The sequence below is a fragment of the Chenopodium quinoa genome, unplaced genomic scaffold (genome assembly GCF_001683475.1).
Source record: "Chenopodium quinoa cultivar QQ74 unplaced genomic scaffold, ASM168347v1, whole genome shotgun sequence".
NCBI classification, from domain to species: domain Eukaryota; kingdom Viridiplantae; phylum Streptophyta; class Magnoliopsida; order Caryophyllales; family Amaranthaceae; genus Chenopodium; species Chenopodium quinoa.
Window position 1 is genome coordinate 2360409 of NW_018744537.1, and position 26412 is coordinate 2386820.

Consider the following 26412-nt stretch of genomic DNA (forward strand, 5'->3'; position numbering starts at 1 on the left):
TATAATGGACATCCACTAAATACATATATTATATAATACTTTGTGCATTATTAATTCAATTTTTGGATTAAAAAAATTTCCGTTTGAAATTTTTTATTATCTTTAATTTAATTACTACGTATTCTGAACATAATCTATGAATTTTATTATTACATGCATCGTCTTAAACTCTTAACTAAGTTAAATTTATTACGGAGAATCTGGTCTATATCAATGTATACTTACAATCACTATTATGCAATTACGAAAGTTTATTATGTAGAATCTATATCCCCATTATTGAAATATGTGTTACATTTATTTAATTAAGACAGGATTAAGTCGTAAGTCATGAATAAAACATAAAATTATTGTAAATTACATATCATTTTAGTAACCCAAGACATATATACAATTGCATCGTCATAACTAAAATTTATTACGTAATAATAATGACAACAGCGCAAATATCATGTACTAGTGATACCCCCGAATAAAGAAAAGCTTGATAAGTCACATTTGGAATAAGATTCTTAAATCTACTACTTCTAATTTCATTGTAATGATAATCTATCCCTTATAGATTCTCTCTAATTAAACTTGGAACATACAAATTGGTCCATTATATACATCACTATCATCATATATTTAATTTTTCTTTTACATACAAGTTGACACTACTACTATAAACATAACCTTCCACAAACATTTTCAACTCAATAATACATTATTAAACTTAACTCTTTCCCTCTCAACTTCTCAAGTCTGTATCAATAATTATATATCCCAACATCTAAGTCAACCTAGCTAGCCATGGCAATCGAAGGCGGCGGTGGTGGTGGTGGTGGCCAGCTTCGCTTTGTGATGCGTGTCTTAACAGGACGATGGTTCATGGTGTTTTCCTCCCTTCTAGTAATGTCTTCGGCTGGTGCCACCTACATGTTTGGGTTATACTCCAAAGACATAAAACAATCCTTAGGGTATGACCAAAGTACCATCAACCTCCTTAGCTTCTTTAAGGACTTGGGATCCATTGCCGGGGTACCTTCCGGGCTACTACTAGAAGTCGCGCCACCTTGGGTGGTTCTAACCGTAGGCGCGGTCCTTAACTTCTTTGGTTACTTCATGATTTGGCTCGCCGTTACTAGTCGCATCCCCAAACCTAAAATTTGGCAAATGTGCTTGTATATATGCGTAGGTACGTACGTGATAAATTATTTACTATAGTCAAATCATATGATATGTATGCTCTCTTATCTTTTCCATAAAATATTACTTTGTATAGCATCATATTCTAGTCTGCATTCATATCAAACATGTTATCTTTGAAAACTACATGTATGATTAGTAATCATGCATACATGAAGTATGATCTCTATGTTCTTATAAAATTAAAAGTAAAAATTGGCCATTTGATTGGCCTTATCATCATGTGTGTGAGACTAGTTTCACTCAATCAATGAATGACAAGACGTAGTATATTAACCCTTGACATCAATATAACAAGTCTAATTTAAACTCAAAATATGATGTGAAAAAATTATGCCCAAAATAGTACTTTTGTTACCAATATATAATTACAAAAAAAATAGTATACTCTTACACTCAACTATTAACATCTAGTTCTAATTATGAATAAGTAAAAATTACTCCATGTAAAAAAAACTAATATTGTGAATATATACATTAAGACAATTGTAATAATATCTCGCTTGACTATATATGTTTTATCATAACCATAAATCACAAAAAACAATCAAAATAAAGTTTGTAAATACTGTCAAAAGTTAAAAGTGTCAATAAAAATTGAATAGAGAAAGTGATACATCTTTTGAAAATGCATATTAAAATAAATAAGATCAAAGAATCATATAGTATATTTAGAAAATTATGTATTTCTATATCGATATATTCTAACAATTACTTAAAGTGAATTTATCTGAACTGGCTTAATGTTATCTGAACTGACTTAATATTATTTAACTTATCTAATCTTACTTAAACTTATTATACCTTGGTTGGAGTAAACAAAATTTAGTTACCCCTGGTCCTTATCACAACTCAATAGGAACTTATTTTTCTTGAATTAATTTTATCCAAACTTCTTTCATTTCTTGAATTTATCCAGAACTTCTTTCTCGTGAATTTATCTTATCTGAATTTATTACCTCCTGTCTGAACTTATTTTCTTGAAATAAGGTGACTAGAACGAGACATTAATCATTAATGTCGTTATGATTTTACATATATATAGGTGCAAACTCTCAAGCGTTTTCAAATACTGGTGCACTTGTTACAAGCGTAAAGAACTTCCCAGAGAGCCGAGGAATGGTCTTAGGCTTGTTAAAAGGCTTTGTTGGTCTAAGTGGTGCTATCATAACTCAAGTCTACTTTGCATTTTACGGTGGCAATGGTAAACATTCCAAGGACTTAATCCTCCTCATTGGTTGGCTACCAGCCGCCTTATCATTTGCATTCATTCGTACCATTCGATTTATGAAAGTTGTTCGACAAAAAAATGAGGCTAATGTCTTCTATGAATTTCTATACATCTCCCTTGGCCTCGCCGGTTTTCTCATGGCTATGAGCATACTTCAAAAGACCATAACCTTTACGCGTGGTGGTTACATAGGAAGTGGTATAGCAGTGATTATTTTGCTCCTTTTACCTCTTTACACCGTGATTAAAGAAGAGTACAAGCTACGACGAAAGAGGAGTGTAGTAGAGTTGCAAAGTGTCTCCAACAATAATGTTGTGGTTGAGGATGTTGTTGCAAATGCATTGCCTCAAGCATCCGTAAAAGAGTTGCCTATGAAACAAAGAGAGGCCGATTCATGTTTTCAAAATATATTTAACTCTCCGGAAAGAGGGGAAGATTATACCATACTACAAGCTATTTTCAATATCGACATGTTCATTCTAGTTATCACTATTATAAATGGACTTGGTGGCACATTGACTGCAATTGACAACTTGGGTCAAATCGGGGCATCCCTAGGGTACCCTCCTCACAGCATAGGCACATTTGTGTCCCTAGTGAGTATATGGAACTACTTAGGTCGTGTCGTGGCGGGTTTTGGTTCGGAACACTTATTAACCAAGTACAAGATTCCAAGGCCTCTTGTGCTCTCCTTCATGCTCTTCATCTCTTGCATTGGCCACCTTCTCATAGCTTTCAATGTGCACAATGGGCTTTATTTTGCAACTGTGGTTATTGGGTTTTCCTATGGAGCCCAATGGCCTTTGCTATTTGCAATCATCTCTGAATTATTTGGGCTTAAATACTATGCAACATTGAACAATGTGGGTACAATGGCAAGCCCTATAGGAGGTTACATTCTCGGTGTTAGACTAACTGGCTATTTATATGATAAAGAAGCCCAAAGGCAAATGCATGCATTGGGCCGGATTAGGAAAGAAGGTGAAGAGTTGACTTGTATTGGCCCAAAATGTTTTCAGTTAGCATTTGTAGTGATCACAGGGGCTACTTTATTTAGTATGTTTATTTCACTAATTTTAGTGGTTAGAACAAGGAAGTTTTACAAGAGTGACATTTATAAGAAGTTCAGGGAGGCAGCTGATGCAGTGGAGGCTGAGACCGCCAGTGGTGCCGTAGTGCCGGATAATGGGGCGAAGAAGTCGGAACTGAAGGTGGCAGAAAGCTAGGAGTGTTTAGAGGTGTTTTTATACCAAGCAAATTATTGGTAACGAACTAAGCTAATATATGTACTGTTGTATTGTTTAGATTTTGATGAACGGGTTTGGGCCACACCCGTCATAAGTGTCCACTTTATATGACCAAAGATGTTCCATCCCAAAACCATATGGTAATGAGAGGAGTAGCCCCTTCGCCTTATAAAGTGGACACAACTTTCTCTTTTCTTCAACGTAGATCCAAATGGGACAACACATCTCAATATTCCTCTTCACTTTTATACTCTTTCAATGTGGGACAACACTTTCACTCACATGTGGATTTTGCTCATGAACTCAACATATTTCCATCATATATATATCCAAGTGTATTATGAACATGCTTTAATTTACTAACACATAACACATTCATATTCTGTATGCAAATTTGTGTATTAGGTAAAAACAAGAAAACGATAGGGATACATTGTTTTGGTTAAGTTAAACATTACACCCGAGTGTATGGAAATTCTCGTGTGATGCTACGTATGATGTAACAAATGAAATGTGCTTTAGGATGAGGTCGTCATGCATATATCAATATATGGTCATACATATGGTGCCAATCGTATGGGCATACTTGGATCAATTTTAGCAATACATGCATTTATTACCAGCAATCCTAATTGTAGTACCAATACTTTTGGACATTACATAATATGTACATGCATCAAGATTTATGTCCCCAAGTCTGCTCCTTTCAGCACTAGTTGCCATTTGCAGCACGCAATATCTTAGTTCATCACAAGATTCAAATTCCTTGATAGAGTAAAAAATTTAAATAATTAACACATATAAAAATATTTTTGAAAGTTTATCACATCAATCAGTCCACTAAGCACTTTATTAGAACCTTATATAAAATTCTTCACCTGAATTTAATTAATTGTCACATTGTTCTAATCTCTTGACCCCTTAACTTCTAATCAAGTATCCTATGTATTCTTACAATTTCTTGCACTAGATTGTGTCATTTATCTATCTTTATCATTACCTATTTTTTAATAAGGCCATGAAATCATGAATGTATCCTAGAACATCTAATCATAAATTAGCGTGACTATTAATTTCGAACAAAGTCCTACTAGCATAGTACTCCGTAGTATATACAATACAATACACAAATACATACAGTTGTACACCGTATCGATTGTCCAATGTAGTGGACATGATTGGTCATTTTCTTCGGACTTCGATCAATACCTATTTTTTAATAAGGCCATGAAATCATGAATGTATCATAGAACATCTAATCATAAATTACCGTGACTATTAATTTCGAACAAAGTCCTGCTAGCATAGTACTCCGTAGTATATACAATACAATACACAAATACAGTTGTACACCGTATCGACGGTCCAATGTAGTGGACATGATTGGTCATTTTCTTCGGACTCCGACCCATTGCATGCATGGAATTTTTTTTACGCAGCTTGCTTGCTTTGAATGATCTTATAAAATGTTTTCTTCTCCTTTTGATTAGAGTTTTTAGTTTAGGTTGCATTTTAATTTTATTCATCACTTACTTTCTAAGATATGAAATTTGATAGATACAATAATTCCTGCGATTCTTTTAATGTAATGAATTGATGATGTGATGTGTGCACTGCACTAATATGAATTGGAATTGAATGAGGAAAGTTTCTTATTTGTACCCCACTACTTGGAACTATGGATCATCCGCCCTTGCTTGTCGGAAATTAAACAAAAAATCATCAAAAAAAATCTATTTCCTTTTTTTGTCTTTTAATATTGTTTTTTATCTACCTACTATTTAACATGGATATATAATTATCAATGCAAGTTCTTTAGTTATTTTGATTCATTAGCGCATTTTACTCTTCTCTATCTTTTTTTTTTTTTTTTTATAATATATACTATGTATTACATGTTAATATTGTATGTATATATGTTGTAAGTAAATAAAAAAAAGGGAAAAAATATCAATGTATGTACAATTTTCATTATATATCAACTTAACCTTGCGAACAGAATATTTGAAATGAAGTTCGCTTCAAATCATTTCATTTCAATTCATTTTCAAACATCAAAGTTCATGATAAAATTATTAAATAATAATGGATAACCAATTTCGTATAAACTATTAAAGGTGATCAATACATGTTCAAATGACCTGGTTCAAGACCTACTCAATAATGAACACTTGATATTTTCATGAGCTGAGTACAACTAATAAGCTCGACTGGAGACCTAATTAACCAATGTAGTAGAACGAGAAGGATAAGACAAAATGGACAACAAACTTATAAAACCCAACAAGGGAAGTAATCCCCAAAATGGGCGTTACTTCCTTCCATATATATGTTTGCCTATTGCCAAATACATTCCCTTCACGCAAACATATCACGAAGCAAGGTTGAAAAAGCTACTATCATTGTCCCACTCGAATTGTCCCATAAGACGGAATATCAATACTCTGCATATTTTTTTTGAAAAAAGTTTTAGGCAAATACTCCGTAATAATGATATAAAAAAAATTGGTGAAGTGATATAAGATTATGTAAACTAGCTAGTAATCAACATGTTACTTATAATACGGGAATTTTAGTCGGATAGAGGGAGTACAACCAACATATACCATCATTTTCATATGATATAGTCCTAGTACAACGTAGACAGGTGTAAGAAGGTCACGTACATACTAAATTCCTTAATTCTGCAGTTTCTTTATTTTGTGCTAATTAATTTACTGCTACTGGCCTGGGTATTGGTATTGATATTGCTAGCTTCATCTTCACTGTCTTTCTCTCGTTTACCGTTTTCAATGCCTTACTGACTCCGTTATGACATCTTACACAGGGCCAGCTCATTGCCTCAAGCTTTTCATTTATTTTTATTTTTTCAAATTTCGAACTTTTTTTATTTTTTTGGACTTTACTACATTGCCATCAATTTTAGGGTGTAAAATTAATCTTGATCTATACATTTAATTCAAAATAGTGCTACTAGCAATGGCATTTGTTATGGTTTAGAGTACTTGATAGTTTGGGAAAGCATAAGTACGCTACAAAATCAAAGTGAATAAGTAAAGGAACTATATACTTCGTATTACAAAAATTTAACATGGCAAATGTGGCAATTTAGTCCCATGAGTGTAGTCTCGTGTGCTATATATGATATGATTGTTTATTTTATACACTATTAATTAAGGAGCTAATTACTCCATATGTGCTATTTATTGATAAGTGACTTGCGCGTCTCACCTTGGACGAGTGCAACAATCAACGTATTAGTATTTAAATAAGTATAAAATTTTATAGCAATTGTTTTCAAATTGCCTTAGCTTGTTTGATAAGGCCAGATTGGTTATAGTATGTAATATATATTCTTAAAAAATGGAAAATGAAATCTGCTTTCTTAGGTGTATTAAAATAAAATTTATTTTAATTTATTTATTTATTACTCCGATATATATTCGTAAATAACACATTTAATTTTATTTTATAATAAAAACAAAAGAAAGGGACGTACATGTTTCTAGGTACGTAACCCAAATGTATAACCGACATTACCCCTAAGATAATACAAAATATACATTCTTTTTAGAATCAAAATTACTCCAGTAGCACATACACACCTCATTAAAAGCTCATATCCAAAAAGAAATCTGTTTTGGTAAAATCTAGTCACAACCCTTATAACAAAAAAAGCCCTTTTTATAGGGGTTTATTTACATATGAAAGGAACAAACTCTACAAAGAATCAATGCAAAATTTAAACTTCAAATGTTACCAACAAACATTTAAATTAATTTAAATTATTAATAAAACATAAAATAAAAATTAAACTAGCTAGCTAGCCCATGCATATCCATCCACATCTATACCATTTTTATGATCACTGAAAACCGTCTTTATGGCATGACAAACTTCCTCCCCCTTCTAACCCACGCGGTACACCTTATAACCAAGTGCTAGCTAGCTGTTTTTTTTCTTTTTTTTTTTTCATAAATACAAGAAAATTCCCTCTAAATGTTTTTTTATATATATACCTTAAGAAATATACATGTATTTATATATAAATCCTCATATATAATATATATTCATATATTATTGCTTTCTTTCTAAACCTTATAAATAGTATTGTCATGGGTTCTAACACTACCAACAACAACAACAACAAACAACAACATTCCATGCATTATTCAACCTATGAATCTTCTTCAACCACCAACAACACAACTTTTGTTCAAGCTGACCCTTCCAACTTCCGTGCCATCGTCCAACAGCTTACCGGATCCCATATGACCGCCTCCTCGTCTCAAGGTGGCTCCGTCCGAAGGGATGGTTCAGATGGGGCCGGGTTTAAGCTTCATGAGAGGAGGCAGCAACAAGGTGCTATTAGGAAGTTGGAGATGATCGAGCTTAATAATAATAGTAATAGTAATAGTAATAATAGTAATGCCGCTCATAATTATAATAATCATCATGGGCCCTTAAATGGGCATGTTAGGGTTAGAGGAGGGCATGATGTGGCTATGGTTTCGCCCGTTTCGACATTGGATGGGTTAAGCCTCGGGATTAGAAGCCCGAGGACTAACCCTAGGAGTGGTAGTAGTATGAGTGAGGAAGAAGAAAGGGTGGTCATTGCTGAGAAAGGGTTTTATTTGCATCCGGTTAGTCCTTTAAGTGGTGGTAGTAGAGATTTTGAGCCTCGACTCTTGCCTTTGTTCCCTCTTCATTCTCCTAGAGATAATGGTCAAGGTTAAAATAATTAATTTAATTTCTATGATTTTGTTTACTTCTACTATAAATTAGAAGTATTATTAGTTGGGGAAATAGAAGAATTAATAATTTTTTAAGTCCATTAGTTTTCTAATTAGTGGTTGCATTATTGTATCATATTTTTTATTTATCATATAGCAAAAAGAGAATTGGCATGGTTGATTTATACAATGTGGATTGTTACCGCATGATGCTTCTAATGTTTTTTTTTTTTTTAATCAATAGTTACGTTTCACATTTCATCAAAAGTAGATTATAAAAAGGTGTACAGACTATATATTATAAACGAGATAAGGTGATAAGGATGTTTTGAAATTTTGATAAGACAAACATTTGTGTCTCAATAATAATGAATGATATTGAAAGTCTCAAAAAGCATGCATCAACAAGATGTTATGGGGTATATCTAATTAATGGTTAGTTGTAAAACTTGTTCTTGACGTATAAAAAATTTAATACTTTGTATACACTAATTTATACTAATTAAATTAGTTGTTTTGTGCGCTAAATGCAAAATTTCCAATAGTTGATTTTCTTTAGTGTAGGATTGAATAAGATTAAACATTATCAATGTAGCTAACATTCAAAATCTTAATAGCTAAAAAGGAAAGAAATCACACTTATTTTATAATGATAGTCTATGTTTACATTAAGGAGGATTTTTTTATCTTTCTTTTTCTTAGGAACCCATGGACAACAAAACTTTTCACACCTTTTTTTGCTGCAAGAAATCTATAAATTGTTTAAACTTTCATAATATTTTATATGGTTTCATATCTTTTATGCTACAAGAAATTTGTAAATTTCTCAAGAGAAACTTTTGCGTGAGACCGGACTCACCGTGAGTCTAATATATCTAACATTAATAATCTAATATCAGATATTAAATTATTAATGTTAGATATATTGGACTGGCCATGAGCTGAGTCTGACTCACCCAATTTTTTTTTCAATTTCTTAAACTTTCATAATAAAAATATATAACTTATTGATTCATGAGATAATATCCGTCACATCTTGCAGATATCCGCTAATTAAGTCTTCACTGCAATAATGGATGAATCTTGAAATTCTCAATAAGCTCGCAATGACAAGTTGGCAAGGAGTCCATCCACTGACTATAATTGCTTTGAAAGGATTTGATATTCTACTCATACCAACAAGATACATTTTTTTAGTGAGTTTATCATATTCTAAGATATGTACACCAATGATAAGTGTGATGGGTTGAGAGTAAAGTTAGAATAATAGACGATCTTTTGGAAAGTTTTCTGGATGCGCTTAAGTAAGGAGAAAATACGCTAAAAAGAACTTATACTGGTTTGTGAGGATTGTTATCGGTCCTAAATGCACATTCCATGACAATTGCTTGGCTCCACTTGAGGCCAATTAAGGATTCTCCATTCCAATCGATCAAGGGTTGGAGACTTGAAGTATTGTTTAATTTACCATGTATCATATAATCGAAAATTGAATTAAGTGCCTTAAGTGTTATATAATCCCTCAATAGTTAAGTTTTTTTTTTTTTCCTTGTATTCTGTTTTTATCCAGCACTTAATAGATAAACATTGAAAAGTGTGAAGAGGAAGCAATTCAACTACAAACACACGCATAACACACAACTGAAAAAAAATTAACAGGCGACAAACACCTATCATTTACGCTCATAAAAGTCTTATTTATTTGTCGCTTGCTAAATGCTTTTGATTCTAGTATGCAACTACCTTCATGGTAACCTTCATGTGAAACGACACACATCAAACATGATTTGAAAGTATCTAAGTAATCTTAAATTGCGCAACGGTTGTACTTAACCTTTTTTTTTTTTAGTTTTGTCGCCAATAATGCTAAAGCCGAAGCTAGATTGTTTACTTCTTATGACATGCTTAACTCATCATCAACGAAAGAAGTGATGCTTTTTGGAACAAATTGATTGTAACATTTGCAGTTTATACATAGGAAAGAAGAACGAATTGAATAATTATATCTTTATGTTTAGAATTTCAATTTTTGGACAATTTTAGTTCACAATAATCCATCTCACATCCCCTCATCTTTGTTTCCAGCATATCCACTATCATATTGTCTAGCCTCCAAAAGCATTTAATTAGCTACCTCACATTATTTAGTACTTATTGCTATATAATTGTATTTTTTAGTGTAGAGAGAGTAATAAGACCACAAGGCTGGACAAATTATGTAGACGGAATTTGATCCTAGGTCTTGAGTATCAACTTTTAAGCCTTTAACCAACTAAACTAACACACTATATACTTCTATATACTTCAATTCTAAAATAATCACACATATTGTCAACATAGTCTCTTGATAATTATTTACAAGTATGGGTGAAGTAGAATAAACCATTGATTCCCTTCTATCTTATTGTTTTCTCTTCTCAAAAACAATATGACATTATTAATATCATCGGAAATTAAATATTGAAATGCATCGCCAAATGTAGGACATGATACACAAAAAAAAATTAAAATTAAAAAAAGAATAAAAATTAAAAAATTAAAATTAAGAATAAATCAGTTTTCTTGTCAATACTAAATAAGTTACTACGTCCATTTCATAGATTAATTACAACAAAGGGGTATTATTTGTGAGAAATAAAAAAATTCAAATAAGTTACTCATAATAAAAATCAATTATAATATTTATTTTTTTTTGAGACAAATCAATTATAATATAAGAGTAATAAACTTAATTAAGGCGTGCTCTCAAAATAAAAAATTACTTGAGGTGAAATTAAATCAAGTAAAAAGAGGGTTTTATATATCCCTTATATCTTGGCTCCATTTATATGTGCTCTCTCTCTCTTTATACTGTATTCTTCTTCTTTTAATATACATTAATTAATCGTGAATCATTATTATTACCTTGTAATGTCAGTGGCGGAGCCAGGATTTGCAACTTGAGGGGACGGATTATGAATATAATATAATTTGACAAAAATCAATCAAAGCAACGAAAAATCAGACTAAAAAGAGATTAATACTAAGAAATCCATACTCCGATAAATCAAACAAAGTATTATTTAAAAAATAGCGAAAATCAAACAAAATCACACACTAGAATGCTCAAACTTTTACAAAAATAAATCAAAAGGACCGATAATTCACACTAAAATAAGATTAACATGCACGATCAACCAAAAACAAATAATCAGACAATCAAAATCCACATTTTCCAGGAAATTAAGAATCAAATAAGAAAATCGCATAGATCTGAAGCAGAGTCAAGAACGAAGAAAAGAGAGAAAATGAGGACGAACCTGATGAGAAAAAACGGAGATTAAAATGAAGAACCCTAGAATGCTAACCCTGGAGGCACTAAGGCAGGCAACGAAGCCAGCGACGGCCGACGGTGAGGACTGAGGCAACGAAGCCAGCCAACGGTCGAGTTGTCAATTAAGGAATGACTGAATGAGTGGATGAGATTTACATAATAATAAAACCTAAGATTCTAATTCAACAAAAATTGTATTTAAAATTAAGAAAAATCAACTAAATTCACAATGTTTATTATATATTACAATTGAAACATTAAAATCCGAAATTAGGGTTAACAATTGGGGATTTCAAATTGGGTATTTCAAATTAGGGATTTCCAATTAGAGTTAACAAATAACAAGACATACTAAATTAATTAATTAAATCAATGTATATAAGGTAATAAGAGTATAAGAAATTAAGAGATTTCAGATTTAAGACATACCATTGATGGATTTGATGCAGCGAAGACGGACGAGTCAGCGACGAGGCTTGTGGCTGGTGAGGACTGAGGCAACGAAGAACGGAAAGCCGACGGTCTACTGGAGTATTGGGTCAGGGACTATTGCGACTCGAAGGACGGTGGGACGAAGTGCCAGAGTGGAGCCGACGAGTTAGGGTTTTGCGATTTTTAGAGAGAGAAAGTTAGGGTTTCACTTTTCAAACTTCAGTTTTTCTTTTCTTCCTTCTTTCTGTGATTCTGTCCGTTACTCTTTCTTTTCTTTTTCTTTTTTTTTAATTTTTTTTTAAATTTGGGGGGACAAGTGTCCCCACATGTCCCCCACTAGCTTCGCCCCTGTGTGATGTACTTATGTACAGTCACATAATGCCTCTAAAAAAAATACTTCCTCCGTTAATGATTATTTGCAACAAACGTACCGTTCACGGAGGCCTAGGCAAAAGTTTTTAAACATGATTATTGAAATATAATGGCATGTACTTAAGCACTAATCCAATTAAAAAAAACAAACCCACAATTAATCAGAACCACTAAAACCTAGAACCCAGAATCACCACCACCACCGAACCCATCGTAAACCACCACCACCACCACCACCGAACCCACGTAAACCACCACCACAAAACTGACGCCACCCCCACGAAACATATCTGAACCCCTACAACCACCCCACGAATTAGACGAACATACAAACCCAAACCCACGAACAAAACGAACCCAGCCACCACCACGAACCCACCCACGACACCCCCACGAAACCAAACCCAAACCAGACCCACCCAGCCACCACAACGAACCAGACCCACACCACCCCCAAGAAACCAAACCCACAACTACCTTTGGAACCAGACGAACAAACGAACCCAAACCCACGAACCAGACGAACCCAGCCACCACCACGAAACTACCCACGCCACCCCCACGAAACCAAACCCAAACCAGACCTACCCAGCCACCACCACGAACCATACCCACGCAACCCCCACGAAACCAAACCCACGACTACCCATGGAACCAGACCCACCCACCACGAAGACCCATCTCCACGACACTCACGCCACCCCCACGAATCAGATCTGAAACCCCTACAACCACCCCACGAACCAGACGAACAAACAAACCCAAACCCAGGAACAAATGAACCCAAACCCACGAACCAGACAAACCCAGCCACCACCACGAAACCACCCACGCCACCCCCACGAAACCAAACCCACGAACCAGACGAACCCAAACCCAAATCGCAAAAGGAGAGAGAAGAGGGAAGATGAACCAAAATGTAAGGTTAAGGTTTAAATTTTGGAGATTTCAATTAAAGAAGGGTTAGGGAGATGAATGATTTTGATGAAGGTGAATAATTTTTGGTGAAAATGATTACAATAATCAGATTCATTAGGTAAAGAGTGAAATAAAGTCAATGATTTAATTAGATGTCTAAGTTGTTTAAGTAAGGGTAATATGGTCATTTTGTTGACAAAAAGTTACTAAAAGTGGAAAGAAAAAAATTTGTTGCACATAATAGGTAGCTCCCCAAAATGACAAATGTTGCAGATAACCGTTAACGGTGGTAGTGTATCACCTTTATCTAGAAGTATTTTGTAATCAACTATGTTCTACTATCTTTTATTTATTTATTTTTAAATAATTAATCAAACTAATCTTGTTTATTACATTCATTTAAATTTTAATCAACTAAATTCTACTCTCTTACCTTATTATTCAACTTCCTAATTAATATGTAAAAAAAGACAAACTAAACTTTTGTTTGGGAGCAAAATGTGTAATTTTTTATTTTTTATTTTATCTATAAAGAATTAAAGATGCTTAATTTCCAATAGTAATCTTCTAACTAATGTTTTTTTTTTTTTGAGAGACCTCTTCTAACTAATGTGATTAACTCTGTATTTAAAAAAATAAAAAATAAAAAATAAAACCCTAATGAGATTTTGTTTGGCATCGTTTTTTGTTTTCAGTTTTTTATTTTTTGTTTTTTATTTTTTAAAACAAAAAACCAAAAACAGGAAACAAAATTGACTATGTTTCAATTCATTATATGACATTTATCATATAATTTTGAAAAACAAAAAATCAAAAAACAGAAAACCATAATGATGTCAAACGAACCCTAATTAATTACATTTCCTTTAAGAAAAAAAAAGTAAAAACAAATTTATTAACTGTAAGGCTTCTATTCACAAAAATATAGGTAAAATGGAAAACAATTTCAATTATCATCTGATTTTTGAACCAATTTGTGTATAAGTTTTACTTTATGAAGCAAGCATGATATTACATAAATGAACAAGTATTCCCACTCCTCAGTACACATTAATTGAAACTATTTGATACAAAAGCAAAGAAAAGAAGTAATTTATTTGCTGCTGTTATATTATCAGCCAAAAACTACAAAAGAGAAACAGGTCTTCCCATTGTCATAACTGACAATCCATTGAAGTTTAATCATCGCTTCATCGGTTCCACAACGATGATTCTTCCCATCATATATGTACTTTTACTCAGCAACATCCCCAAAAATGATGCTGCAATACTGCAAAAGAATAGTTTCAAGTGCAAATTGATTGTTGTTGATTGTATACTATGTTATTCCCAACAGCATTAGCAGCAATATGTTGTCGATTTCTCCTTCGTTTTGAGACTACAACAAACCCTTCTCCATCCCCAACTTTGTTTGCAAACTTAGCATTGATCTTCTCGGGATCATTCGATCTTACAACCCCATCTGCCTTCTCTTCACTTCCTTGGAAAATCTTGATAATTGCACTATCATTTGCTATAGCTTCTGAAGAGTTCTGCCAGTTTCCTGACTTCTTAACAGTCCTAGAAGACTCGTTTGAACGATCTGATGAACTCTTCTGCACTGACTTTACAATGAAGCTGAGTAGAATTTGCCTTGCTAACTCTGCCTTTTCAGCCTCAGAAGTACTCTTCTTTGATCGATCATCTTTCGACACTTCTTTCCCATCAGTTTCTCCTGCATCCTTTACCACATCAGGAGATGAATTTGCATCAGCTGTCAATTTCTGAGGTACAAATTCAGGAGCATCAGGATTCATGACTGTCGCACCACCTTGTTTAGCTGGCACGAAATGGTTTGTCCTGTAATACAAAGGTGACCTTGGACCACATGCAACTCTAGCAGAAATAGGAGGGAACTCATAGAAGTTAGTAGCTCCAAGGGTTGTTGGATTAAAGGGTGGAGCCGAAGCAGAGAGTTTTGACCCTTTAGTTTCCAAGGCTGCCTTGTCCTGACTATTTAAACACGGCATTTCATCATTATCAGGAACTACCATCGTTTCACCTTGTGGAGAAGGATTTGTAATGTCATCAGAAACTTCACTTTCTTCTTCATGAACAAGATTCACATCATCTGCATCATCGCCTTTTCTACCTTCTTCAGAAATTTCAGGAACTTTCTGATTTTCTTCTGCATTAGTAATTTCTTCCTTCTGCGGCACAGGCTTGAATATAGTTCCTGGGGGTGACATGGCAACTTCTTTGTAGGAAATTGCCTTTGAAGCCAAAGCAGTAACAGTTTTCTTCGATTGTACTTGAGTTCTTGATTTCTTGGGTGGAGAAGACTCCTTCAAGCTCATGGTATGATTCATCACTCTCTGCTCTCTTGGCATGACTCCAGATACATGGCCATTTTCTTTAGCCTTTGAAGAAGCAGAATGATTGACTTTTACTTTCAGATGATTAGGCCGTCTTTTACGGAACTTGTTCTCGTTGGCATTGGCAGAACGCACTTTCGTGCTGGCTTCTTGCCACCCCTCATCTGAACTTGTATCAACAGCCTCTCCAAAGACAACCTGCTCACCAATAGTAACATCGCTATCATTTGATTCTTCAGGAATTTGTTCTTCTGCTTCTTCTTTAATAACAGTTCTTTCTTCCACAACAACAGTATCATTTATTATGTCATGATCTTCATGTGCTGAGCCATTTGACACTTGACCCTGTTCCTGACCCTGGATGTTTTCAGCAACCTGCATTATCTGATAAAACCATATAAACATGTTATACAAACTTGCCCAAGTAAATTAGTAACAGATATCTAAATGCACATAGTTATAACAATGGTCTATATGGTATATATACCTTTGAACGCCTATGTTTCTTCAGAGCATCTCCACCCTTAGGGTCATGATCAGGACTAATAAAATCAAGGAGATCCGATACACTGTCAAAGAGAGCAGCTAAATCAATCACTGATACGTTTGTAATCCTGTAAGACATCTAAATTGCATAGAAACCCTATTCAATTTGCTTGATTGAAGATTTTTACAACAGTTTCCCCATGTTTCCTTTTTATTTTTGTTTTCTTATCATTTAATCCTTAACATTTTTTTAGGCAATAAGTGTTGTAAAAGGCAGCCTTACATACTTTTGAAGTATATAATGGTAACTTTAAATACTTTTAGGGTAACTTTAACCCGCCCTATAATAACTTAATGAAAATACGCCTAAATCAAGAATTTGTGTTTTTTAGGGGGGGGGGGGGGGGGGGGGGGGGGGGGGGGTTGTGGAGTGGAGCAGGAAGTATTCTTTCTTAGACTATACTGTTTTCTTTACTGACAAGCAAAAGAGGTTTATGTTCCATCCTGTATCATTGTCATAATTATCATATCACTGCATTAAGTTAGGTTTACTGCAGTTAGCATCATGATTACCTTACAATTACCATTTGCATTACTTCCAACTACAACAACTCAGGCAAACATTTTTAGTACCTAAGATGCCCTTTGCTAGCAATGGATGCATCCGGTTTTGGTGTTCCTGTCCTTGCCAGTTCCTGCTGTTCTATTACCTTAGATTCAAAATATTCCAGCCACGCTGCTGCATCCTATAAAATCAATAAACTGCATAGGATGAGTCTTGAGACCTTGTATTGATCAAACTCAACAAACATACAAATTGACGAAATGTCAACTATGAGACCACCGATTACCTGAGTACGAAGGTCTTCTGCTCCAAGCTTGGCTTGAAGAATTTTGAGCGTAGTTTGCTCATGCTGAACACTGAGTGAGAAGGCCTCCATTAGTGAAAGTGCAATCGCTATGGCATGATAACTGGCAGCAGTCTGTGAGCAACAATCAAAGAAGCAAAAAATTACTTGATACAAAATCCAATGGTATCACTGTCAAGGAAAAAAAGTTTACACATGGGATAACAAAGTTCAATTCGTGACAAATTAAGTATTGAACAAGCCAGAGTCCAACAGCAAAAGCAAAAAGATAGGATAGTGTGAAAAAAAAAACCTGGATATGATCAGCTCCTAAGAGCCTCTTGTTGCATTTCAAGGCTTCATGAAGATAGCGGAGAGCAAAGTTGACATTCCCCATCCCCTCTTCCATCATGGCTACGTTTATATAAGTTGCAGCACTATTTGGGTGCGATAGTCCACACGTAAAGTGGAGCAAAAATAAAGCACGGTTGACATACCTGGCAATAGGATGTCAAATTTAATGTAAGAAGAGTGGAACTGTGGAAGACAATAGAGGGGTGAATATCTAGCAAAGCATGCAGATTAGTGAATAAAGCAAGTTAGTGAATAAGTTAAACATACTTGAGTGCTAATTCGATGTGTTGGAGACGATAATAAAATACTGATAGATCCCCATAACTCTTCATAGTATCAGGATGATCAGGCCCAAGTTCCCTTTCATTGATATCTAATGCCTTTTGCTGATAAATGGTAGCCTGAAAATAGAAAAAAAATCAATTCAGCCCTATTAACTATGTTACAACAATATTCAAGCTAAAAACATCTGAAGTTAGCATACAAGAATCCAACTTCAATGGTAGGCAAACATTGTTCATTGATTAATCCATCAACAAAACATTTATGTTGACAAGATACTTCAACAGAATTGATCAGTAGTCACATTAGCGAAATATATAAGAAAGTATTAATTATATGAATCTTCACAAATCAGCTATTGTAACAATACATTACCTGATTGAAATCTCCTGTGTGGTATAAGACTACAGCAAGAAGACTATAAGCACCTGCAGTTGTTCGATGATAGGGACCGCATACAGCAATGATCTTTGCTAGAGCCTTCGAATTTAACACAATAAAGGAAATTTAGAATATTTTTTATAATTTAAGGACAGCACAAACAATTAGGCATAACACATTAACACTAAACAGATTGTAGCACGTCAACTCTAAACTCATACCTTTGTTCCATAAGTAACAGCATCTTCTAGCTTCCCCTTGTCTAGAGCTACCTTGGAAGATTCCAACAGAGTTCGGCCATCTGCAGAGGAGCATATCACATGCTGCAGAGGATAATAAGAAGAATTAGACCACCAGGGAAAAAAAGACTGATGAAAACAAAAAATAAAGGGGAAATTAAGAAAATATATATTTACCTTGCACACAGGAACCATGCTGATAATATCTTCTTTCCTAAAAGGATTTGGAGCATCGACATCATAGTCTCTTGGAACCAACTCAAAACCAACCTGGAAAGGATAGTAGGATTAATCCCAGTGCTATGAATAGGAAAATAAAGGTCCAAGGAGCACAAAATCACAAACAAAGAAAAAAGAACCTTGTGGCAGAGGCCTCGAAGAATCGACAACTTCCTTAAGTGAGGAAATTCATCATTGAGCTTCCACCCAAATCGGCTTAAGAGGAAAGCCCTTAACCACCTAACTTTAAGCTCATACTCTTGAAATTCGGTGTTTTCACTATTATTAGTAGAAGTGGACCCAAAGAGGACATTCAAAGATGTTGCAATTGCTGCTGGTATTTGCGATACATCATCAACAGAAGCAACAGAAGCTTTCACAACATACTTGAAAGCCCGGGTGACCATTTCATGGACACATAGGGATTGTATGTGAGGAAGTTTCTCAGCTAACTCGACCTGAATCACATACGAAAAATACATCTATATTAATCAAATCAAATCATGGAAAAAGATCACCTCATAGCCCCGAAAAACAGGAATGAGCAACTAAAGACAGTTAATAATATGAACAACACAAGTGAAGGAAAAAGAAGCTATTAAGACACTTCTAGTAATTTGCCATTTTTGACTAGTTTTGAATAAAATGATTTGAACAGTTTCCTTACCACACGACCCAAAGAACTCATCTTCAGTCCCCTGAGATGCATAAAATCTGTAAGTGTGCGTCCATCAACAGGAGATAGTTCAAGAGATGCAAAATCTGTCACCTGAGCTCATAAAAAAATGTTGTGTTAGACAACAGTGCATTAGAGGAGAAAATCAAATAGGGCTAAATGAATGGCAGTTAATTACCAGCTTTGGTAAAGCGATTTCATCATAATAGTTGTAAATCATAGTGATAAGTTCATCTATAGTCTGTGACAGAAAACATAGATGATATAATCAGCTAAAGAAATTCCATCAATTCAAAGGGATATCTCTAAATAGGAAAGTTCAGAAACCTTAAGATGAAGGCCAGTTCCAGATTCTTTCAAGCGTAAGAAAGCTTCTTCAGAGAGTAGCTTTTCCAGCTCAGAAACTTCAGTATCTTTGCTAAATCCATTGGTTTCAGGGCCAGAAACTTGAGATTCTTTCTCCTCTCGTCCATCTGAAGAGTCCACACTGTTAGGCTTTTTCTCTCTTTTCTTTAGCGACTTGAATTCTTTTCCCAAACCTTTAACAGTAGATTCACTATTTTTCTCATTGCCAGCTTCCTTGGGATTTTTTTCACTTTCCTGCTTCTGCAAATGCTGTACCCAACATGAACCAAGTTCCCATCTAATGCCGACTTCAGCCTCCGCAGGTTTTTCCTCCCCTTCCAAGTTGGCTAAGCTATCATTAAGTATCTTTATGACTTGAGATCTAGGATCTTCTAGTTCATCAGATTGTGCCACGGGAGATGTGCTTTCTCCAGAGAGTTCAGCGTTAATTGGCTTGTGTAAGGGCATCCTTAAGCTGCAAACATATATAAAATGCAGAGATATGGGGCATATAAGTACGTACACCAGTAGACATACTCCATTCTTACGAAAAAGCAGTGTTAGAAATACAATATTAGGATTTCTGGAAAAAAATGTCATACTTTCTAAAACAACAATGATATGTGATGAATACCTTTTATTAGAATTGAATAATTTGGAGCGTAAGTAAAATTCAACTATTATAAAGGGAGGATCTTGGAGGGGCTAGAGGCTTAGAGCCTTAGAGAAAAGTGACTATTATTAATCCGGATGGAGGGAGTACACTGCACTAGCTAATTAAAGCTAATTCTTCACAATCAGCTAAATAATTAAAATTAATTTGAGGGAATAATGAAGGAACTCAACGTAATTAAAGCTTATACTAACCTGTAAACATTGAGGGCATTAGCTCCTCCATCAGGCTGATCTTCAACTTCAACATCATGGTGTTCAAAATTCTTCTTGACATTTCCAAGAACTTTAACAGTCGCAGTGTACCCACAATACCTTAAAGTGACAGTTCCAAGTGAAGAAATATCCTGAAAAAAAGATGTTCACTACTTCATTAACAAACCTTCACAACTACATCAAATGAAGCTACAAATTGTTTACAAGTAAAACTCACATGAACAGTCACATTTTCATCGGCAGTCAACCCTTTGATCAAATTTCTCTGAACAACCCCTCTAGCAGAAGTTTCAGACTCCTCACAGAAGAGAGACTTGTCATCAGGCTTCAAGTTAGCATCAGCTAAGTCACGTTTAACCACAATGCACAGGTCACCCACACGGCTTTCATGAGAATCTCTTCCATAGGAGTCTGATTCTATCAAATGGCGTATAGTATCTACAGCTTTAAAGATTGACACGTCGACAAATAAACTGTGGAGCAAGAAAGCCTTTCGATCACGTATCACTCTCTCCTCTTCAGTTTTGCAGGGCAAGCTAGCCAACGTAGCAAACTCTGTCGCCCAAGGTCGAAGATCATGCTCGCCATTTCTTCCTTGACCTCCACCATTTCCACCCCAATTCTCATCCTCGGTTGGCAGGGGTAGGAAGTTTGATGGAGATTCAGCAAGCGAAGGTGGGGTAAGCCAACAATTTGCACGGAATCCATAAGGAAGATTGCCAAACTGGAATTCCACACAGTTTCATAAGTTTGATCTCTTTTGATCTTATAAGACACAACAAAGGTCTGTACAATAAAACATGTACGAAGTACAAGTGTTCAAGACAGAAACATTCTGCAAGCATTACCTTATTGTGTTCCACAAAAGCTTTGATAAGTGCATCATATGCCTATGATTTTAAACAAGAACACAATTTTTCGCTTAAGTTAGAATTAAATACATACAACTATATAATTTTTTAGATAACTTAATCCTCAAGTATACTCACATTAGCAAATGCTTGGCTGTGCTGATGCAGGAGATCCACTAAGGAGTGAGATTGTACTAACTGCTTGCCCAAAGTGTAGAAGCCTTTTTTGGAAGCAACGACTTGTATTATCTTTCCATTGCAAATCTTGATCTATATTTAACTGCATTAGTAAACTACTCACAACTAGAACCACTATAACAACCATTACAATAACAAATCTTTGCATTTTAAACCATTAATCTTCAACTCGAAATCTAGAATTACTTGTAAGCTGAAACCACTATAGTTTATAGTCAAGATTATAATGTTCAATTCCAATATGTAAATTCAGACATTCTTTGAAAACATACATCTACAACTCCATTCTTTCTAATTTTGGACAACATTAATCTAAATTTGACCATCCACCTTATTCTTAATTAGAAAGAAATTTTCACTTATCAAACATTACCCAGTAAGTTTTTCTGGATCCTTCAAAATCTGTAAAGGTCCAATAGCACGATCATACACTTTAATAGGTAGAGAGACTAAGGATCCATTTGCTTCACTTACCTTAGAGATTTCAGAAATATATTTGATAACAAATACTTCCTCTGTTCTTATTTTATTACACCATAGGGGTTGGGCACAAGTTTTTTGGTAGTGGAAAAAGGATGAGAGAGAAAGGTAAAAATACAAGATTGCCCATGTGATGGTTTACATTAACTAAAACAATCAACTGTTGAAAAGTAAGGGTATATTTGGTATTTGTAGTGTAAACACAAATATTTCTTTTTCTAAAATTTAAATGGTGCAATATTTGTGATACTTCCTTAAAAGAAAAGTGGTATAATATTAAAAAAACCGGAGGAACTACTACATATTTTCTAACTCGATTGGGTCATTAATGTTTGATTCAGTTAATTTTGGGACACTATTGATTCAGTTAATTTTGGGTCACTCAATAGTGTCATATAATTCATCTATAAAACTAGACACATCATTTTTCCATTAGAAAACCAAAGTAAATGTGTTACCTGACCCCATCAATAAGACAATACACATAGTGTCAAAATAAATAGGTCATAATCATGCACTAGAAAATCCAATCCAATATCTATTCAATATGTGCACTGTACATAACTGATTAACTATATGTCCATGTTATAATGTGTAACACACCAACACATGAAAAGGAAAGTACTATCAACGTAAAATTGACTATACAGAAGAACAGATATATACCTGTAATTCAAAAAAGTCCCCATCACGTTTATCTTCCAACCTTCTTTCACACCTCTTGATACCTGTAAATCAACCATCTCATTAGTATATGAAAATAACATGGAAAAAAAATATCATATTAGAATATAAACCAAATTTAAGAATATCTAACAACAATTTAATTGCGAAAACTTAACATTACATCAAAAGAACGCAAACAAACCACATGTAGAGTATGTAGTGTCAGTATTCTACAGTTCAATACCATGTCAACTTACAAAGTTTAAAATTCTTACATGCACCTGAGTGTATCTAAAATTAAGTGTATTCAATAATACTCCCTATATTATTTATGTGCATTAATCATTTTCATTTGTTTCAAAAGTTTTCGAAAGAGCAAAATATACTTTTGTCCAAATGCATAATACAAGGTCTCCTTAACTTCAACAATTAAGCTTATACAAGTAATTCTTTGATTAAAACAATAAGTCAATATTTTATGGTGAATTCCAAGCCACCTAATTTTGAAAACAACAAAAAAAATATGTGACTCAAAATTGATCACACTAGAATACAACACCAACCACACTATGACAAAATCACAAAAGTTCCAACCATGCATTTTGGGCCTTTTGGCCAATTATGATTCATGCCTTAGATAGTTAGATTCATATTATAATTAAAAATAAAATTTAAAAAATAATTTGTTTTAAAAATAAAAAAAATTAAAAAAAAAAAAGTCAAGTGAGAAAGAAAGAGTAGGACCCACCAAGAAGAGGAGGAGAGAGGTGAGAGAAAGAGAAAAACTCAAAAAATTCGGAGAGTTTAGGTGTTGGATGAAGAGCAGCCATGTCATTTTCTTCTGAGATAACAGAAATGGACGGTCCATTTTGAATTCTGGGCCCTTCATTTGATGGTGGTGGTCCCACATGTATTGGACTGTGGGCCTTACTCTTTTTCGATTTGTGGTCGGATGATGTGGGCCTTTGTCCTTTGGGCTTGTTGAACCAACTTGTACATGCCACAATGTCTAGTAGCCTCCTCACGTGGGCCATTGCTTGGGCCTTGTTATTATATTCATCTGTAAATAAAAATTGCATAAATTTAGCCAAATTGTTACTGTAGGTCTGTAGTAACTAGCTACAATGTAGTTGTACGAGTCTACGAGAGGTGAAAGTATCAATCAAATGAATGTTATATTACGTACAACAACAACAACAACAATATCAATAAGAATGATACTCCGAATTTAATATAGCCACGTAGCTTAGCAGTGTGCACGCCAAGTAAATTAATTGGTTTAATTCTTGAAAGGTGGATGGTAGTATGGTACGGTGTATATATTTTAGTCACATTCATAATTTCATCATCGAAGTTGTTTGATATTATGCACTCACCATAGAAGTGTTGATTAATCTTGCAATAGTCAAAATTTATATTACAAAGTACAACTTTGTAATATTTTAAAGTCACAAAGGTACTAATATAAACATAATTCAATCTCCAATTTAAAATAATACATTACCAATTGAATTAGTTAGAGTAACTGATATACGCATATGCGGCACATTTCATGTACCATTAGATTCCCCATGATTGCATAATTGTACCCAAGTACCTAACTACAAGTAAAAAACAAGAATATACACTACTGTAGTCACTAATAAGTGCATGAAGTTGCACCTTTTATTGGTGGATTTAATAAGTATCAAAAATGTGCATGACACATAAATGGCAAGCATCATGGTTATTGCCTGCACGGTTACATGGTACTTTGGTAGGTCAATTGTTGATATTATAAAATTTAATTTTCCTTTAATCATATATTTTTATACAATGTATCTTACATTCCCTTAGATACCATAAAATACACAGGTTTGATTTTATATTATAGTGATCAATGAATTGAAATTTATTGTTTAACTTTTGACTGAACAACAAAACAATACGGAGTATTATTTTCAACATCTTATCATTTATCCTAACCACACAAATTTAGATTGTCTTATCACTTTTGTACAGATTTTCATTAAAATAATTAAATAATTTCTTCCCTTCAAATTTTAAATTTTTTTACATGCATTGCGGCATTGCCCCTTAGCTCTTATTGTTTACTTTGCTATTTTGAGGTGAATTATTTCCTTGGCGGTTTTTTTTTTTATTTTTTTGAGTGTCTAACAATGACTAATTTTATATAGAAGTAGGAGGAGAGCCTACAAAGTATTACAGAGTATAATTCATCAAAACAAAATACAAATTAAACATGTGATTAATTTATACTTTATATTAAAGTTGTCCGCATTAAATATTTATCGTGTAATAGCATACTCCATATCATACACTATCATCTACAGGTTACTACATAAATTATTACTTCGTACATTTTTATATAGTACTTTTTCATGGTTTTTTGAAGTTAAAAATAACCAAAATTCAAGGAAAATTTGACAACTTCCTAAACTTTGTAATATTCATATCTAGGTTACCTATGAGAGTGAGTATAAATGAATAATTGTTATCAACCATTTTTTAGTAAATTATTTAAAAATTCATTGGTCATGGTTCATCTCATTTAAAAAAAATTAAGAATCCCACGTGCAACACGATATAATCAATTTAGCAGCAACAACTTCGATTGAATTTGAAACAATTACACAGTCCAACCATACCTTCAACCATCTTCAATACACATGGTTTCAGAGATGTAATTTCAACTTTGTCATTCAATTTTTGCCCTCTTACCTGAAAACCATAATCAACATTTAAATCCTAAAAATTACAAAATAATCACAAATTTGGCATTAATGGTTGATTTCCTTTATATGAAAAAATACAAAAATATTACGGAGTAAGCAATAAAAATGGTAATTTACACTCACCTCATGTGACAAAGAGTAGTTGGTAATATGGCATGTCTCTACATTTGAAGCTAATAACCTTCTCACATCTAATATCTTATCAGTAGATATCCCCTTCATACACATTCCAAAAAAAAATAGACATATCAAAAATTTTGTAGGTAGACAAAAACAATCCCATTTTAAAAACATTAAATCCAATTACTAGTTGAAATTACGCTATCAACGTGACAATTATTTCCGAACTTGATATATACCTTGAGAGTAACTTGGGAGTCATATGGGGTAATGACAATAATGTCAATAACACTAGGAACAACTGCAATACCACCATCAAAAAATAAAACCCAATCAATATAATAAGACGAACATAACAAAAACATTAAGAAATGATGAAAAAATAGTAGATAATTAATCAACCTTTTTCCTCTTTCTTCTTCTTCTCAGATTTTGGTTTGTGCCCTTTACTGCGACCTGATTTTGGGGCCATTTTTCTTTCTTCCTTTTTATTTTATTTTTGGGTTTGAGAAGAAAGAATTAATGGGTGGCAAAAACAGAGTTGCAGAGAATGAAGAAAAAGAGGGGAAATAAAGAAGATAGGAAGATAAGGGGGGGTTTTGGGGTTTTACCAGTATTGGAGATTTTAGAGAAATCCTGACCTCTCCTTATTGCTTAACTTATAATTGTCTTTTTCCTTTTTTTTTTATTTTTTTTCCTTTTCCTCTCTCTTCTTCCCCACTCTCTAGTCTCTATGCGAGATGCATGTGATGTGGGCTATTTAGCTATTACTCGTAGTTGAGGTTCAACTTATAGTGCTGTAATTTATGGGCGAAAATGCTAATAGTCGCAAGTGATGACTGTAAATGAAATCGTT

The 26412-nt window shown here is 33.9% G+C and overlaps 3 protein-coding genes across 3 annotated transcripts; 2 read left to right on the forward strand and 1 right to left on the reverse strand.

The window, feature by feature from the left end:
* The first annotated feature begins 647 nt into the window (after window positions 1-647).
* Window positions 648-4021, forward strand: LOC110698628 (protein NUCLEAR FUSION DEFECTIVE 4-like). Its single transcript, XM_021876097.1, has 2 exons — window positions 648-1177; window positions 2234-4021. The coding sequence occupies exons 1-2, from the start codon at window positions 793-795 to the stop codon at window positions 3643-3645; spliced, it is 1797 nt and encodes a 598-aa protein (XP_021731789.1). The 5' UTR covers window positions 648-792; the 3' UTR covers window positions 3646-4021.
* Window positions 4022-7756: 3735 nt separating this feature from the next.
* Window positions 7757-9234, forward strand: LOC110698886 (VQ motif-containing protein 11-like). Its single transcript, XM_021876393.1, has one exon. The coding sequence runs from the start codon at window positions 7782-7784 to the stop codon at window positions 8400-8402; it is 621 nt and encodes a 206-aa protein (XP_021732085.1). The 5' UTR covers window positions 7757-7781; the 3' UTR covers window positions 8403-9234.
* A 5125-nt stretch (window positions 9235-14359) lies between these two features.
* LOC110698629 (protein TSS-like) lies at window positions 14360-26412 on the reverse strand. The gene is made up of 23 exons (XM_021876098.1): window positions 25959-26412; window positions 25796-25857; window positions 25560-25652; window positions 25350-25422; window positions 23450-23761; window positions 22702-22763; window positions 21496-21627; window positions 21355-21396; window positions 20724-21230; window positions 20486-20637; window positions 19601-20093; window positions 19452-19514; window positions 19265-19366; window positions 18738-19055; window positions 18556-18648; window positions 18361-18462; window positions 18134-18238; window positions 17744-17877; window positions 17436-17619; window positions 17126-17257; window positions 16908-17020; window positions 16276-16357; window positions 14360-16172 (listed from the first exon to the last, which is right to left on the reverse strand). Exons 1-23 carry the CDS (start codon window positions 26026-26028, stop codon window positions 14721-14723), a joined length of 4878 nt encoding a protein of 1625 aa, XP_021731790.1. The 5' UTR covers window positions 26029-26412; the 3' UTR covers window positions 14360-14720.